This window comes from Musca vetustissima, unplaced genomic scaffold (assembly GCF_032173495.1).
Source record: "Musca vetustissima isolate MV318-11 ecotype Yass unplaced genomic scaffold, APGP_CSIRO_Mvet_v1 utg82623, whole genome shotgun sequence".
Classification (NCBI taxonomy): domain Eukaryota; kingdom Metazoa; phylum Arthropoda; class Insecta; order Diptera; family Muscidae; genus Musca; species Musca vetustissima.
Window position 1 is genome coordinate 65,483 of NW_026878371.1, and position 18,314 is coordinate 83,796.

The 18,314-nt window shown below is 33.6% G+C and overlaps 1 protein-coding gene across 1 annotated transcript in view; it reads left to right on the forward strand.

Annotated features, from left to right (window-relative positions):
* LOC133323152 (dipeptidase 1-like) overlaps nt 1-12,718 on the forward strand; it is a gene marked incomplete at its 5' end in the record, with an annotated part of 51,555 nt that extends 38,837 nt beyond the window's left edge. Inside the window, one exon of the mRNA XM_061532108.1 lies at nt 12,487-12,718. Within this exon, the coding sequence (XP_061388092.1) occupies nt 12,487-12,715 (229 nt within the window). The remainder of the gene's footprint in view (nt 1-12,486) is intronic.
* Between the last annotated feature and the right edge of the window lie 5,596 nt (nt 12,719-18,314).

Here is an 18,314-nt window from a genome sequence, read left to right on the forward strand (position 1 = left end):
AAAACTTTGACTTCCTCATTGCAAATGATTCCTGTATGACCTGCTACCAATGTAATTCATAAAGAACAAAGAACAAGAACGAAAAATTCTTGATAATGTTTGCTATTCGTCAAAATATTTGAGTTTGAACGTAACCAAACGCAGACAAAATGACATTTTAGTTCCCGCTTCTTCTTCTTCTTTGAAGAGTCCCTTTTCTGCCCATCCTGCTAGACAAGGGCCATATGTGTAGCAATAGTTTACAGAGGCCATTTATGCTAGTGATTCATTAGTCCATGGATCTCTGACCGGTTTCATTGCTTCACATGATTCCAGCTCTATCGGTTCATCTAAAATTCAAATCGTACCAAATTTGGCACACATGAGTACGAATTTCCAAAGCTAGCTACTTACCTAAATTCTACAATGTTTCAGTGTTCATCTATCTATCGGTTCATCCAAATCCAAATTGTATTGCATATAGTACCATTTAGTACTTTTCGTACACATATCCCAATCCTACACTCCGACGGTAATGTCAATTTCAAAAGACCAGTTCCATCCATTCCCCATATTCAAATTGTACCAAAATTAGTACCGTAAATTTAGTACATTTTAGTACTTTTCCGATACTTATAGTTCGAATTTCTAAAACCATTTGGTACATCTATCCTACACTCAATCAATGTCCTCAATCCAAATTTCAGAGTTCTAGCTCTACCGGTTCCCGTAAATACAAATGGTACTATATTTAGTACTTTTTGTACCGTTCTAGTAGAAACTTCCAAAAACGCAGCCTTATCTGACACCCTCAAATTTCAAGATTCTGGCTTCATCTTTTTCGTCTGGGCGTTGATGAATCGTTAAGTCTATACATTAGTATATCTACGTTGTACTTACTTAGTTGGCTTTAGAGAAAACATTAGTTCCATAAGATTTCCCGGGCACGTCGGTCTTGAGCGCAGTTTTGGCAATTTGAAAGACCATTTTTCGAAATGCTTTCTTCCACTTGATGTTTGGCCTTGTGCGTAAAGCATCATTTTTCTCAATTTTATATGCCTTTTGAGCTGGGGTATCCTCATCCATTCTCACAGCATGACCAAGCCACCGTATAGACGACGAATAGGCAGCATGTGTTAATGTGATTTTCGTGGTTCTTCTCTAGAATGCTTTGCAAAATGCTCCTTCCAAATCCTCAATACGCTATCTGTATCTGTCACCAGATTTCCTTCTACATCTCTACATGGTGGATTTGCCTGCACCTCACCTTCTTCACCTCAGTAGCAATTCGACACTCTTAATCCTACGATGAGTTCTTTAAAGGTGGTCTTTGGCACCCAGGTGTTGCTTATGCTGCAGTTTGTAGGGAGTAGGCAATTCTTTGTCATTGTGCTTACATTGTTATTATCGGGAAAAGAAGGGCTTTCGACTAGCAAATTGGTAAGTTGAGCGGAGTAGACATCTGCTGCCTGCTGTGTTTGCAGCTTGTCAACGTCGAGATTCCGTGTTGTGTTAGATCGCACCTTTGCTGCTACATTAAGACGAGTGCGAACCTTCCGTCAATCACAACACGATCAATTTGTCTTCTAGTTTTATCGGTAGATAGCCTTGTGTATATCGAGATGCTTGAATCTGGTGCTTCTAACTACCATGTTTTTTGCTGCCGCGAAGTCAATCAGCATCATGCCGTTATCGGATGTTTCCTCATGGAGGCTGAATTTTCCTAAGGTGGGGTCAAAACTATTTTCACTTCCGATTTTTGCATTAAAATCGCCTAGCAGAATTTCAATGCCATGGCCAGGAGAGCGATCATATGCTGTTTCTAGTCAGTGAGATCCCAAAATACCAGTTCGATTGCGCTATAACAAAGCATGGACTGAAATATCCCATTCCCAATATCAAACATATTAGAAATCGTAGTGATTTATGATGCAAATTTCAAAGTTCTTTTTTAAAGATTATACTGATATCAATATACCGACAGGCAGGTATGGCTAAATCGATATAGAACTTTATTCAGATAAAAAAACATAAATCATTTATGCAGTTTTTGGCGTGTTGCAAACAAAACGAAAAACTGAATATACACTTCCCTTTAAAGTTTATGATATAAAAACATTGAGATTAATTACTAATTGAGTTCACACGATAATATGTGTAATTATTTTTTCCAAGTAGATGTAATCTGTTTTGATAGGCTTTCTCTGCTGTTTTTTTTCCTACATTTCCAAGAATACTTTTTTCACAGACACTTTCACTTAGTTAATTACTCACCATCCTGTGTATATGTACGTACATATACATATATGAATACATACATATGATTATGACTAACTTTTTTCCTTTACTAGGTATGAGATTATACCATTTTGTTTCTGTTTTACATTTATTGTAATTAATGTAATATTGTTTATAACTAATTAAACAACAATTGTTTTGTGCATATATATTTGATACACATGCACTCACACACACGCATGTTCATATATGTACACATGTGTATTTGTATTTACTTCGTTGTTTGTTTGTTTATTTGTGTAACAAAACTATAATCCATCGGTTAAATAAACGATTACATTTCATTGAATTTTTATGTTAATAAATTAATTCAAATATTCTGAACGAAATCCATTAAAAATTGATAAACGAAACATTTATAAAAGTTAATTATAATGGCAATTTTTCTTTAATATTTATATAAAATTATAACAATTGCTTTTAAGTGAATGTTTATTTTGACGCGAGGAAATTTGTAGGCTTTGGAAAGATTGGGTGGAGTTGATTGGCAAAATTGCATAATAATTTAAACTTCTGTGGCAAGAAAATTGAATATGTAGTAGAATTTGGAAGAAATCTACTATTCAATTATTATATCGAAGCGCCTAAATTAATAATAAATCCCAAAAATCAGCCAATATTTCAAACAGAACATTAAAGCGGGTATTTAAGAATGTTTACTTTCCCTCAATTATTCCTTCATATTACCTCTGCAACCTTTAAAATCCCTTAAATACATTCATCACAATTTTTGTTATCCTGTATAGCAAAAACAAAAAGTATAGTTTGGTAGTCACATCTGCACAAATAATTACCAAACACTCAAAATACGATTTAACTACTGACAACAAAACCAAAAACAATTTGTCAAATCGGTCATCAAATGCTACATGAAAAATTGGCAGTTTTGCTTTGTCTTGACCCCCATCAAAGAAACGGTTAGAAGGGGTTATTTCTTATTTGTTTTGGAAAGAAAATCTGAAACATTAATCTTTCAACAAATACCAAAAACACACACTCACATACCTTTAAAATATACACATCCACAAAATATCTGGCATTGGTCTCAACTATGTGATGAATGTTAAATGTCCTTAAAAATGATAACTAGTAACTCACGTAAAGAGATGATATATTTTATAGTCGGTGTCTGTAGCTCTCTCTCTCTCTATTTTCTCATGCCACAGTAAAAATTGAGAAATAATTCAAAATATACGTTTGTATGGTAAAGCAAGACAAATTACTGAAACCAAAAACATCCAACAAAACTTCAATAATATATAGGATACGTGTGAGTGATGCTGTCGAGGATGTATCAATAAAAGGATAACTTGGTGACATAAATCTATTAGCTAAGTCTGGAACAAGCTGAATTTTATAAGAAGCAATGGATATGTAAATACAATCTAACAAACTCTTTTGCAACCAGTCTACTTTCCTTACTGGTTGCAAAAGAGTTTGTTAGATTGTAAAGTCGGACAGTCGGACAGGACTATATGATACCCTTCACCACTATAGGTATATTAAAACTAGGACCAATATTTCGCGGCGTTACAAACTTTTATGGCTGCACAAAGCTATAATACCCTGACAACATAGTTGTGTAGGGTATAAAGATGCATCCTAACACAAGAGCAATTAACATGAAATTGGATGAACTAAGATATGCATAAACATGTCATTCGTTTGTTACAATCAGAGATGGCCGGTTAGAAACAGTGACGTAAATGACATACATTTCCGACGTATAATACATACGTCAGAAACGTCGGAAACCTACCCAAATCCATTTGGTTTTTGACAAAATATGTAGCTATTTCCAATAATCAATTTGAAAATTACGCATGCTTTACAGCCTTACCTAAAATTCAACTAGCTCGTTCGACGTTTTTCACCACAAAAGTAGAACACATGTATTTATATGAATGTTAGCGAAATACGTCGAACGTACAAAATTTCAAGTTGAACAATTTCAACTTTGACAGAACGTATTTTTCATTTTTTCTTTTGTTGAAAACAAAAGCAAAACATTCTGGACAAGGCCTATATAAGGTCGGCCAGTAAGCACATCTGAGTATAAAGTTTGCTGTCAAATCATATTTTGAAACCTATACATACGTACAAAATTATGTTAGACGTCAAAACGAAAATATTAATATTTTGTGAACATTCAATTCAATTTTAATTTACATCGTCTTTGTGAAACACATTTGGACTATTTCAAGATTTTAAAGGCCAATTATCTTACAAAACTATAAATTGAGTTGTGTTTTGGTTGTATTTTTTATTTAAAGGCGAAACAATTTGTTTTCGCCTCGGCAAAAATATTTGACGTTAAACTTAAGTTTTCTTTATGAATTCGCTTACTGGCCGACCTTATATAGGCCTTGATTCTGGAAATTTGAAATTTCGAATAGAAACTAAAAATACGTGGATTAATTTAAAAAATTTTCAATTTTGTTTTGCGGTTTGTATTATTTGCTTGAAGATATGAATTCGACGTATTTGGGTAATACGGCCGTACACAACAGTTTGCCATAGTGGGGAAGTTGATTATTTTTGTACGCCCCGTCGGATTTTATGTAGCGTTGTTACTCAAATTAATATAAAATTTCAAAATTTTCTTCTCAAAACAATTTAAAAATTTACATCAGTTCTAGTAAGGAATAGTAAGATATATGTAAAAATAATATATATTCTTGAAAATAACTGTATATACTGATAATATTAAAATAAATGACGTTTACTACATTTATTACATTTTATACAGGTATATGACGTTTTCGACGTTTACACCTTTTTGACAGTCGAAAACCTAAAAATTCGCCAAACGGACCATCCCTGGTTACAATGGGACAAATTTATATAAATCGATTTAAAGCAAATATCAATCGGGAATACGGCCGGAAATATATATGAACTATATCAGAACTTCTACAAAATACAATTTCGTCATTCTATGCCCAATTTTAACCGTTGTGCAAAATTTCATGTAAATATTACAAACATGAGGAGTGTGTTGCACCATTTACTTGAAATCGGATGAAAATATATATCGAAGTTATATCCAAATATGAACCGATTTCAAAGAAAGTTGTCACAGGTTAGGTTATACTAATTTCAGCACGTTTTGTTCCTAACGGTCATATTTTGAGTCCTACATAAAATCGGACGTAAATATATATGGGAGCTATCTCTAAATCTGAACGAATTCCAACAAAACTTTACACACGTTTAGCTATACTATCTTCAGTATTTTGTGCAAAACTTTGTGCAAATCGGCCTAATCTTAGGTCTTTGGCGCACCATTTATTTAAACTCGGAGAAAATATATATGGGAGCTATATGTAAATCCCAACAGATTTTCACGAAACTTAACATACATCATTCTATACTCACATCATTCTCAACTCAATACGCTATGACAAATTTCGTGCAAATCGAAAGATATATGGGGACTTTGGTTCCACCATTTACCTTAAATTGGGCGAATATATATATATATGAGAGTTATAACAATATCTGATCCGACTTTCACGAAACCAAAACACACATTATTCTAGACCTTATTCAGTACGCTATGTCAATTTTCATGCAAATCGGAAGATATATAAGGACTTTGGGGCACCATTTACATAAAATCGGACGAAAATATATAGGGGAGCTATGTGTAAATCTTAACCGATTTTTAAGAATCTTAATTCAGTAAGCTATGCCAAATTTCGTGCAAAATCGGACGAAAATATATATGGGAGTTATATCTAAATCTCAACCGATTTTTCCCAATTTCAATAGGGTTCGCCCTTGGTCAAATAAATGGGCTGTGCCAAATTTCATTCAATTCGGATTATAAATGCCTGTACCTGTACTGTATTTACAATTTAACATGAAAAAATCGGAAATAGTGTCAATTTTTTAGATTTGTTCGAATTATGGCACATTTGGCACGAATTATGACCTTCAAAAGCCAATGAAACCGTCACACGCTGCCCGTATGTTGCTCTGCGGTATTTTGGCCCATTTCCTGCGAAGCGCTTGCTTGAAGTGATCGACACTTTGGTACCTGTACTGTATTTACAATTTAACATGAAAAAAAATCGGAAATAGTGTAATTTTTTTAGATTTGTTCGAATTATGGCACATTTGGCACGAATTATGACCTTCAAAAGCCAATGAAACCGTCACACGCTGCCCGTATGTTGCTCTGCGGTATTTTGGTCCATTTCCTGCGAAGCGGAAATGGTATTTGGTATTTTTTTTAGTGCTAACCTTGCTTTCCAAAATACTCCAGACATAATAGTCCAACCGATTGGTATCCGGCAGATTTTGGTGGCCATTGTGAGCCTGAAATGATGCGAGGAACCTCATTCCATTCTTGGGTGGCGCGTGCTGTTACACTGTCCAAGGTCTGCGACCAAAATGTTTGCGTGCCCAAGGCTTTAATACATCCTCCAGAATATTTTCGCGATAATATTCGGAATTATTTATCAATATCACAATGGCCGGCGCTTGAGTTCTGGTGGCCAACTGAATGTGCACATTTTTATCTGATCTCTTCGGCAAGTAAACACGATCGTTTTGTTTGTTTACAAACTGCTGGACAACGAATGTTTTTTCATCGGAGAAATCCAAATTCGGCAGTTCATCACTTTCGGCCAAGCGAAGCCACTCTTTAGCACTTTTGAGTCTATTTTCTTTCTGTTGCGGTGTAAGTTCTTGCACTTTTTGGAATTTCAATGGCTTTAGCCCGAGATAATTTTTCAATATTTGCAGAATGGAATATTGCGATATGTTCAGCTCATGAGTCATTTTATAACCACTGCGATGCGGTTTTCGATCAAGTCGCTTCTTTACTTTTCGAACCATTTCTGCTGATGTTGCTGTTTTCTTCCGCCCACTTCCTTGACGTCGGGCTACCCTACCAGTATCACGGTAACGAGCGATGGTATGAGACACAAAAGATTTATTCACATTTAAATTCTGGAGTGCTCTAACGATAGCCACTTGTGGTTTTCCAGCCAAATATAAAGAAATCACACAATGACGCTTGAATTCCATCACGAATAACTTTTTTCTGGAAAATTCTCACCAAAATGTTTTTGTACGCTTGTAAACAATATAATGAGCTGTCACTGGAATAATTTTAACAGCTGTCGGACGAGTGGCTTAGAAATGACAGCAGTCTGATGTTGGTTGCAGTTTTTTCATCGCACCCTGTATATGGGAGCTATATCTAAATCTGAATCCATTTTCTCCAATTTCAATAGTTCTTCCTTGGGCCAAATAAGTGACATGTGGCAATTTTCATTCAAATCGGGACATAAATGCTACCTGTACTTTGTTCACAAAAATACATGGACAGATGGACATACATAAATCGACTCAGAAAGTGATTATATACATATTCTCAAAAAGAAACCATGGGTCTATCTCTATTTCTTTTGCCTGTTACAAATATATGTACAAATATATAACACCCTGTACCACAGTGTAGTGAAGGGTTTAAAAGTGTGACTCGTCGAAATATTGATTTTAGACCCCATGTTTCGGACAATTTGGAGTCGATTTACAAGTGGTGGGCACAAAGGGAGTAAACGATTCCATCGAAACTTTGCACATCTTAATATTTCTTTGAAACTTAGTTTAAGTTTGAAGACATGGTCCACAAAGGTGAACAATTTCAATATTCATAAAGTCAATAAATGACCGAATTGAACTAAACTTTGCACAACCTATTATCATTACTAAGTCTAGATCAAGTCCGAAGATTCGACCCATTGGTCCACTCCTTCTGATACCTTCCTCACAAAAGGTCAATATTTTCAGTATTTATAAATCCAATATTAGGCGAATGGAATGTCCAATTTGAACCAAATTTCAAAACTATCCCGTTGTAGTAATTGGGTTGTATGATAGTTGTCTTTTTTATAACTGTATATCATTTTATATTGACAAACCTCTCAAAATAAGTGCAACAAATTGTTATTGGTTTATTTTACATGCACCAACATTGAAATACAAACGAGAACATATGAGAAAATCCCGCACCTCCTTTTTCATTCCTCTCCAATTCTTTATTCCCACTATACAGCATTGTGTAACAAAGGTGTGGGTATCATCTATAACACCATTTGCACAATTCACTATTATATTCAACACCAATGTCAACAACACCAACAACAAAATCGCCCCTTTGCAACACTATTAACAACTAACAGCAAACATCATCACTCACTCACTAACAAATACAACAACAACAAATTTTCGAAGTGGAAAAAAAGAAAATCCATCGATTTGAAAGGTATATTTGTTAAAATTCATGTCCATGTACAAACGGCATGTACTTTGTGAGTGTGTGCATATGTGTGAATGTATGTGAGAGGTGTCTAAATTTGTATTGGAATCATGATGAATATAAACAAAAATAAATCGAAGTGTCAATATTTTCTGACACAAGAGAATGAGATTGCATTGCTGTTGCGTTTTTTTAAGAGTGTACTTTTGTACTCACTCACCCCTTTTTTGGTTCCATCTGTTGCCCCTTATTGATGCAATAAGATCACAGTATCTTTTTCAATTTCTGTTCATGTACATAATAAACAAATGGACTAGTTGAAATTGTTTGAGAAAATCTGGAATGTGCAATATTTTGAATTTCATTTGCAATAAATATGAAATTTTGGAAGTCATATGTAATGGGAATCAGAAAGACATCCATCTGGAAATACTTTACAATTGATGACCTTCAATAGATTTCCTTCACTACAAAAATTATGTCCAGCTGCATATGATTTATTGGTTGACATGATCGCGTATTGAAAATCCAAACCAACCGTTTGATGAATCTTAGAAGTTTAGAATTAGGGGAAATTAGATTAAGCATCTTGATTTTCATATCCCTATGATTCTAGGAATTCTGGGTTTTTTTTGAGAATTCCTTCAGTCTTCTTCATTCACACACCCTCAGATCGTTTAGTCCGTAAATAGTGTCATATCCCAAGAATTGTTTTCGAAGGCCAGTAAATGCTGGGCAATGTCATAGGAAATGTTCCATCGTGTCACTGTCTTCCCCACACGCTCTGCACCAGCTGCCACCCTCGCTTGTGTAGATGTGACTTCAGGCTGAGGTGTCCCGTAAGAATAGTTTCGTCTTCACTTGGATCACCCCATAAAATGTTTGTGATCTTTTCTGTCCTCTTATTATCCCAAAGAATTTTGTGGGTCTCATTTCCAGGCGTGTTGCGCTAAAGGGCTTGGCATTACTCACATCGTTTGTGGGTAGTGCAGTAGCACTTCTAGCTAGTTGGTTGGCTATCTCGTTGTCTATTACTCCTGTGTGGCTCGGTACCCATATAATTCGTAAAGATCTTTGTTTAGTTTTAGATCTAACTGTTTTGGAGAATATTGCGTTTATTACTTGTTTGCTACCGCAATTATATTTGTTGTATTTTGTCATAGGACGTAGTTAAGACGCTCTGTAATAGCTTGAACCAACGCCTGTAAGATCGAGCTGTGTTCTGGAAGGCGAAGATAAATTGCTGTACTTGGTTCTTGAATAAAAAGTCCCCGTCCGGACTTTCCTCTTAGAAGGGAGCCATCTGTACAGCATCATGGGCACAAATGTACCAAGGTTACTGATATACGTATACTTTTAAGAAATTGGCCGCATTATCCAACAGAAAAGCCATTAATTTGGCGTTCTAATATCTTGGTAGATAAAAAAATATTCGTTGAAAATTTTCAAGATATATCGTCCTCATATCCACATTTTTAATCAGAAGATGCTACAATTCCGCATTCTGGGATTTGACATATCACCCTTATAAAGTTCTCGATAATTTTCTAAATGTGTAGCTCTCTATTCTGTAATTTGGCATTTAATTTTTTCGGTGTATATAAGCCTGGCCTATTGTACGTTCTTAAATGTGCGACTTATGGCGAAAGATGATCTTTTATGAATTTAAGGAACGGTCCAACATAGCCTTGGCTAGTTTAATTGTAATTCACTTCGAGGGTGATATAACGACTCTATAACTTTTCGATAACATTTTCGTTATAATATCAGTTTCTTCAGCAATCTTTTTATATCTAGGAATAGTCGCGGATGTCAGTTCTGAGAATATGGTGGTCACATAATACATTTGAAGCTCAATTCATCGTTCCACAGACCGTGTCTTTAAATTGCTATGATATAGAATCCTTTGGTTGTTGTCCCCCCGCGTTCGATAATTGTAAAATACCTACTAGTAGACATTTTTGAACATAGGTTCATGTTTTGCCATATACACCCCACCTATTATAAAGTATTATGTATTTTGGAAGCTGGATTTGGGATATCAGAATGTATCCGGGTTCTTAAATAACACTGGTTGCAGGATTTATAAATATACGTCCTTCTTTCAGCACCTCTTCCAAACAACGGTCCAACCGAGTGTATTTGTATACCCTACATAACAATATTGTCAGGGTATTATAGCTTTTTGCAGTCCCAAGAGTTTGTAACCCCGCGAAATATTGGTCCTAGACCCTCCTCAATGTATACGATTGTCATAACTTAACTAGCTGGGACGATCTGGACATGTGTGTACGTCCGTCAGTCCATTATAATTTGTAAACAAGATGCAGGCCACGAAATTTTTCATGTAGGTTAGGTTTTGGCTAATTTCTTTTGGACTAAATTCTTAATTTTTGAAAGTGGAGCTGTGGACCTATAATGAGGAAAGAGGTTGCCGATATTACGATATAGAACCGCAGAAAGTTAGATTTTCGTGGTAGTTGTTTAGAATATCGTATGGTCGGCCCCGTCCGACTATACTGCACCACTCACTCATTTTATATATAGATTTTTGAACCAAAACTGTAGTGGAGTTCTCCAGAGATTTGTTGTTGTCCAAATTTCAAACCATATGGCGGCAATTTGACATTTTACGGCCCGCCTTTTATTGGCTGCTTAAAAAAGAATTATCCAAATTAAGTTATTATAGAACTCTCAGTGCATACAAAACATTCTCAACAAAAATTTTTGTTCGATTGTAGGCATTTTGAACGTTCCATCCATAATTTTCAGATTGTAATTTATACAATTTATATTTGAAAAGCCCTAACACACGTTTTAAACAATAAATGGATGGAATACTTTTCTAAAACTATGAACCTATATACACCATTTTTTTCTGGACAAGGACAACACCTATACAGTCTACAGGTAACAATTGCAATCGGAACGCCTCGACATTTTATACAGGGGAAAATATGGTCATTTTATTGTCATTATATAACTAGATAAAACAAAAAAATCGAAAGGTTCAGTGGTAGTTTTGTATGGTATCAAATTATCGGCCCTGTCTTACTATACAGATGTGCTTACTACTCTTTTTACTTTTTGTTCGAAATATTTGTACTTTCTCACAAGGTTGGTTGGGATTGACCCAGGTTGGTCAACTCTGACATAATCCTTTAAACTATCCGAACAAACATGTTGTTGAATGCTACAAAAATTGTTATTTCTTTTTTTTTGTGCGCTGCAACAAAACTACAAAGCAAAGAGCATAGCTGAGAGAAAGCTTTGTGAATAGAAAAGTAACAACAGTTGCAACACCAACCGGCAACCGACAACAAACATGTTTACATACCACTAGAAATGTAATGCAATATCCATTGCAGTTTTTAGATAACACAAAAAACGACTATATTTATATATAGTATATTCGTAACTAAAAGTCTAAAAATTCTCCGCCTCCTCATGGTATTACAAAGTGTTTAGAGGTGAAGGAGGGGAGGGGAGGAGATAGAAGAGAAATAAGCCAAAGTGTAAGTACACACTCCAATGAATGCAAACTGAAAACAACAAAGGAAGCTGGAACAGAAGCAGCTAAAGCAGATTGACACTTTGCCTAAATTTATGGCCCGGTTAGCATTTATGTAACTATGTATGTGTTTGTCCTTAGCCAATGAAGGCTATTTTCCTGAACAATGCCAAAAGCAAAAGGTCTTCTTTGCCAAAAAAAACAGCAATGCCCCTTTCAGGCTTTAGCTTCTTTTCTCTGCTGCTGTCCATTTATCTTAAGCTTAAGATAAATTTTATTTGATATGCATAAATTTGTAGTATAAATTATTTAAATCTTTTCCTTTATAAATATCGAAAAATATGCAGATTATATTTGGAATTAATTTTAAATTTGAGAAACAGTTGTAGTTTAATATATCCTTCTTTCTTTGTCTTCTTTACAGTACCCCCAAAGGCCTGGAGGATGTCTCCTCATATCCGACATTATTTGCTGAACTATTGGGCGCCGGTTGGTCCATTGAAGATCTAACCAAATTGGCTGGTGGTAATTTTTTGCGCGTCATGCAACAGGTGGAACGAGTTCGCGATGAAAAGCGAGCAGCCGGTGTTAAACCCTATGAAGATCACCCCAACTTCCGTGCCGAAGATCCGTATAATTGTACATCCAGTTAATCGTATGTGAGCATCTAGGCGAAGTGAGAGGCGAACAAGCGAATGCTTTAAGGTTGTACAGTACCCCACAGTAACCACATAGGATTTTTTTCTTGGCTAGTACCAATAGTTATTCATAATCTCCATCATATGTCAGTGCTGTACCGGGAGTATTTATTCATCTAGTTGATGCCTGGTAAAGACAAAATACAAAAAAAAAACAAGAAAACAAAACGACAAACATTTTGTATTTTTAGCTAAGGAAGAAAATGACATACTAATTTGTTTTTGGCAAACACAATAGAATTTAAGTTTAAAAAATATTTAAGGGAAACTAATGTATATTATGAATATTTAATAGTTATATTAAAATAGAATATAAAATAACACACATATATAGAATAATTTAAAAAAACTAAATATTTTCCCATAATAAAAGAAAATGTTAATTATGGTTTCTTTGTAGTATAAATTTGTTATGATTGTCAGTTCGATGTTTTAATCTTATCTTAAAATTTAATATTCAAATATAATGCCAAAAAATAATTTAAATGACACATAGAGACATAAGGATGGATAGAGGGAATGAAAGGAAATTAAAAGTTAGTTTTTTCATGGGTGCGTATAACTATTGACATACATCATACGTAACATGACCTTAGTACCATTTTTTATTCACTTACGGATTTCATTAGATTTACAGGTTTGTTGTAATTGTATCCAAATAAAATTGCAATTTTTATTTTATTTATATTTTTCATAATAAAGAGGAAGGAATACCGCTAATAATGAAAAACAATTTCAGATAAATGACTACCAAGTGCGCGATTGCAGGACCATATCTTTCTCATAACCTCTTAGCCTCATAAATTTTGTCGTGAATTCGAACTGGTTTATTGACATAGATCTAAGATAATATTTCAGTAATCAATTGTGATTTAAATGTCCGATTTCTGTCATGATAATTTTTTAGTAAATATGGGTGCGTATATCTAATAGCATACGCATTAACAAAATGCTTTAGATATTTTATTGATAAATGATCGGATTTGTATTTCATAAGAAAGCTAAGGAGATGCTGCTAATAATGAAAAGCAATTTTTGCCAAAAGAATATCACGAGCTTTTTTTTCCTGGATCATATGTTTTTATGAAATTTTTCATAACCAAACTGCACCTTTAGTCCTCGGTAGCCTCACGAATTTTATTTTTGAGTTCATAATATGAAGCTGGGCTGTTAACGTAGACGTAACCTAATTAAATTTTGAATTCCACATTGCATTACTACAATATTAAAAAACATAGGTACGTATGACTAATGACATACATAATACGCACCCTATACCTTACCCCATGATACCAATTTCATAAGAAAGTAGAAGGTAGGCCAATAATAATGAAAAATATCGAATAAAGAGCAAACACACTAGTATCATTACTGCGTTTTTTATAGCCCAATTTCAAAGTACTCGTAGTCTCACGAATTCATATATCTTATCTTTTACGTAAACCCAAAGCAAGGAGCGGCTAAACTGGTGGAAATGAACCTCATTCGACAAGACGAATCTTCATTGAAATTCCACCACGATCTCTTACCAAGACCGTATATTTTTAACAAATTTTTCATAACCAAACTGCAATGTGGCTCACTTATGCTTCGATAAACTCACGAATTTTATCTTTTAGTTCATGAACCGAAGCTGGGCTGTTGGTGTAATCTTTAAAACGGCCTCATAGGAAGATGTCTATGTTCAATTGCGATTTAAATGGAAAATAATATTTAATATGCAATATTCTCTGTCTGGCAATTAAATTTTTATTTTCATATTGCATTTCTACAATATTAAAAAATATGGGTGCGTATGACTAATGTCATACATAATACGCACCCTGGACCGTACACCATAGTACCAATTTTTCGAATTTCGCCAACACATTTCATAATAAAGAGGAAGGTATCCTTATAATATTGAAACAAATTGAAATAAAGACCCATCACGAGTACGATTATAGGATTTTTTTATAGCCCAATGATTAAGCTGCTCGTTAGCCTCACGAATCCGTAGACCATATCTTTCACGTGAACCAAAAGGAAGAAGCTGCAAAGCTGGTGGGAATGGGCCTCATTCGACAGACGAATTTTCAATGAAATTCCAGATGCATTGAAACCAATCGTCAATTTACTTTTTCAACACCGATTAAGACAACCTCAAAACATGCCTTCGAACATTTCAAAAACTTCTTGCTGTGGTCAAAAAGTCATTAGGTGCCAAGTAAGGGTTGTATGGTGGATAGCCCATTACATTTTAGCACTTCATAGAGCTGATGTGTAAGATCTCGCATTGTCGTGATGACCAATGTTTCGTCTTCTCTCCATAGACTTCAGGCAAAGAAATTGTTGTGTACCACGTTGTTCAAGCAAAGACTTCGCTAGTTTTACCAAAGAAACAGGTTTGTATATGCTTCAAAGTCCTTCTTCTACGAAAAATTTTCGTTGGATTTCGTTTGTCTTTGAAGGCCAACAAGGTATTTTGGCGATGTTGCATCGGAATTGGCTGTAATTTGGTATTACATTTTCTCCTGAATGAATTTTCAACTCGTGATGGATGGCATAAAGTGGGTTCGCCGGCCGTACTTAACGATTTTTTGCCAAGATTAGCTCACCCCATCTGCAAACTGGAGAAACAACCAGTATCGATCTGACAACCCTGTCATAAATCCAGTAGAAGTTTCATATAACACTTAGTAGACCATTAATATGTAACTAATTATTTTAAATTTGCTCTGTAGAACCCATGGAGCGTATAATTAATATTATGCATTATACGTCCCAAACACACCAAATGTGAAATAATAGAATATTATTTTATTCAAAATATTTTGAATGTTTTAATGTGAAAAAGCAACTAAAGTTGAATATTCAACAAATCTAAACATAAATAAATGTTTTCCCATTAATGATTTCGCCCTACAAAAGCAACTCTTTATATACCTAACAGTGGGGTGTAAACTCTCATTGCACTCTGTCGAATGGCATTGGAATTAATCAAAAATTTTAATTTTTTTTTTTAATTGAATGAATAAATCCTGAAAATTTACCTCTGTTAAAATATTAATTCATTCCCATGGGTCGTATAATTATTATTAAACGTAATACGCACCAATGGGCAATTGTGCAGCATAATTAAATATTCTACAATTTTATTCATAAATATTTGTTATATTTCTATTGGCATATGAATTGAATTAATATTTCAAAACTGAAATGGGTTGAATTGTGAAAACTAAACAAAATATTTAACAAGTTGGCAAACATAAATAAAAGGTATAATTTTTCCGATAGATGCCTGAATAAATATGTATTTTCGATAGAACCAAGTGATGTGTTGGCTATGTCATGTGTATGTGTCAACTGTTACTTTTCAAATATCAATTGGTATATTTTTCAAATTCAAATTTATGACCATGGAACGTATGACTAATATCATATATAATACGCCCCAGTGAACCTGAATAAAATCTAATGTTTTTAAATATTATAAAAATTCATATTTATTTGTTGAATATTTTAAAAATTTATGACCATGGTACGTATAACTAATATTGTGAATAATACAGTGAACCCAGACTAAAAATTTATATTTTCAAATATTTTCTACATTCATATTTATTTAGTTGAATAATTTAAATATTAAAGGATAAGATTAAAACTAATTCGATATTGTACATAACAACAAGTTTTTTTACACTTTTTCAAATTTTGTTTTAGTTTGGATTTTTAACACCTTCAAATAATAAAAATTATATTTTATAATACCTCTAAATAATATTGGTTTAATGTCATTTATTGTCAAATAACCAAAAAAAAAAAAAAACAACAAAAAATACAATTATGGGAAAATAAATAAAATAAAATGTACAAAAAAAAACTAAATTCAATTTCACACTCACACAACAATGGACTACAAAATGGAACACTTACACATACGCACAATATAAACAAACAATCAAACTTTATTGACACAGTTTTTGTTCCCAAAAGCAATAAAACAAAAACTCTAAAACAATATCTACCTTATGTTGTTTTTTTTTATATTTCATTCCAAAGCCAAGCGGGCTGACTGGACCAAACAAATAAAAACCTATTTCTCCTTTATGAAAAAACCCCGAACACTGAAATAAAACTGAAATATAAAAAATGTAAAGGATTATCAAGTTTTTAAGCTGATTTCCAAATTTAAATTACAAGTTTTTTTCGAACAAGCACACTCACACAGAGAGTCTCGCTAACAATACAAATGCACCAAAAAAATAGTAATAAAATAAATAAACTTTTTGTTAAAAACCAAAAAAAAAACTCGAAACACACCTGATTTCAGTTTTTTGCTGTGGTGTAATATGCTGGACCCCAATAACAACAATAACAAATCGTTTGCAACTAAAACAATCCTCTTTTTTTAATCTTTCCAAACAAAAAAAACAAACAAAATACATATCAAAGTTTAAGTATTTTTTATAATTAATTATTTTTTCTCCGCTCTACCAAGAGAGAGAGAGAGATGCAGAAAGATTTAAATTTCAGTGGCTACCCAAATCCCCAAAGTAACACCGATTGGTTTTCTACTCTTTTTTTTGTTTTGTGACAATTTACAAATTATTATTTTTTCCTCAACAAAAAAAAACAACAATAAACAGTTATATATAAAACATAACACATACACAGACTACCACAAAAAAATGGGAAAATTATTACACTTAAATATATCGAAAATAAAAAAAAAACAAATATTGAAATAAAAGAAAAACAAACAACAACTAACTAGTTTATAAGACCCCATCGTATTAAGTGCAACATAAAGGGAATAAACAAAAAAAAAACAAGTTGTGTAAATATAATTAAGTAATTTAGTTAATTATTATTAAGAGATAATTTAAATAAATATAAATAATATACGTATAAATATATAAAATAATATAATATAGAAAAATATATGTCGGAAATAATACAATGTTGGGGTAAAGAGAAATTCAATTCACTTTTTTTTTTTGTTCTCCTGTCATTCCTCTTGGGAGCATAGGTCTTCCAAAAAGCATCACAATTTAACCCTTGTGTAAATTTCGTAAAAATTTGCATTGAGTTTATTCCAGCTAAATAGAAGATTAGTCATTTGTGGCCTGTCCTACGTAGGTTATGTCGTTACCATCTATCGTCGACTAGTAACAAGGCCTCATTGAATTGTATGTATTGGTTAGGCTCCTTGCTAAAGTGACCCACTCACGTCAAACATGTGCGTTCGATCGGTGTGAACCGAAGCAATGTTTGACGTTTGTGGTACTGTGTTCACACCGATTTGCCGGTGCGCACACCGATCGAAAGAAATTAAAAATTTTTAATTTTTCGTTGTGCGACGCGCACATGTTTGACGTCTGTGGCCTGGTGTGTGGGTATTTTCTCATTTGTTGAGAAATTTCGTGGAGTGCGGATCAGCGGACAAATGCAATACATATGTATTTGGAAAATTTTTTGATGTTTTTACACATATTCTACTGTGTGGCAAATAAAAATGTTTTTTTCCCGGAATAAAATAAAAGTATTTAATACATTTATATTAAATAAAAAT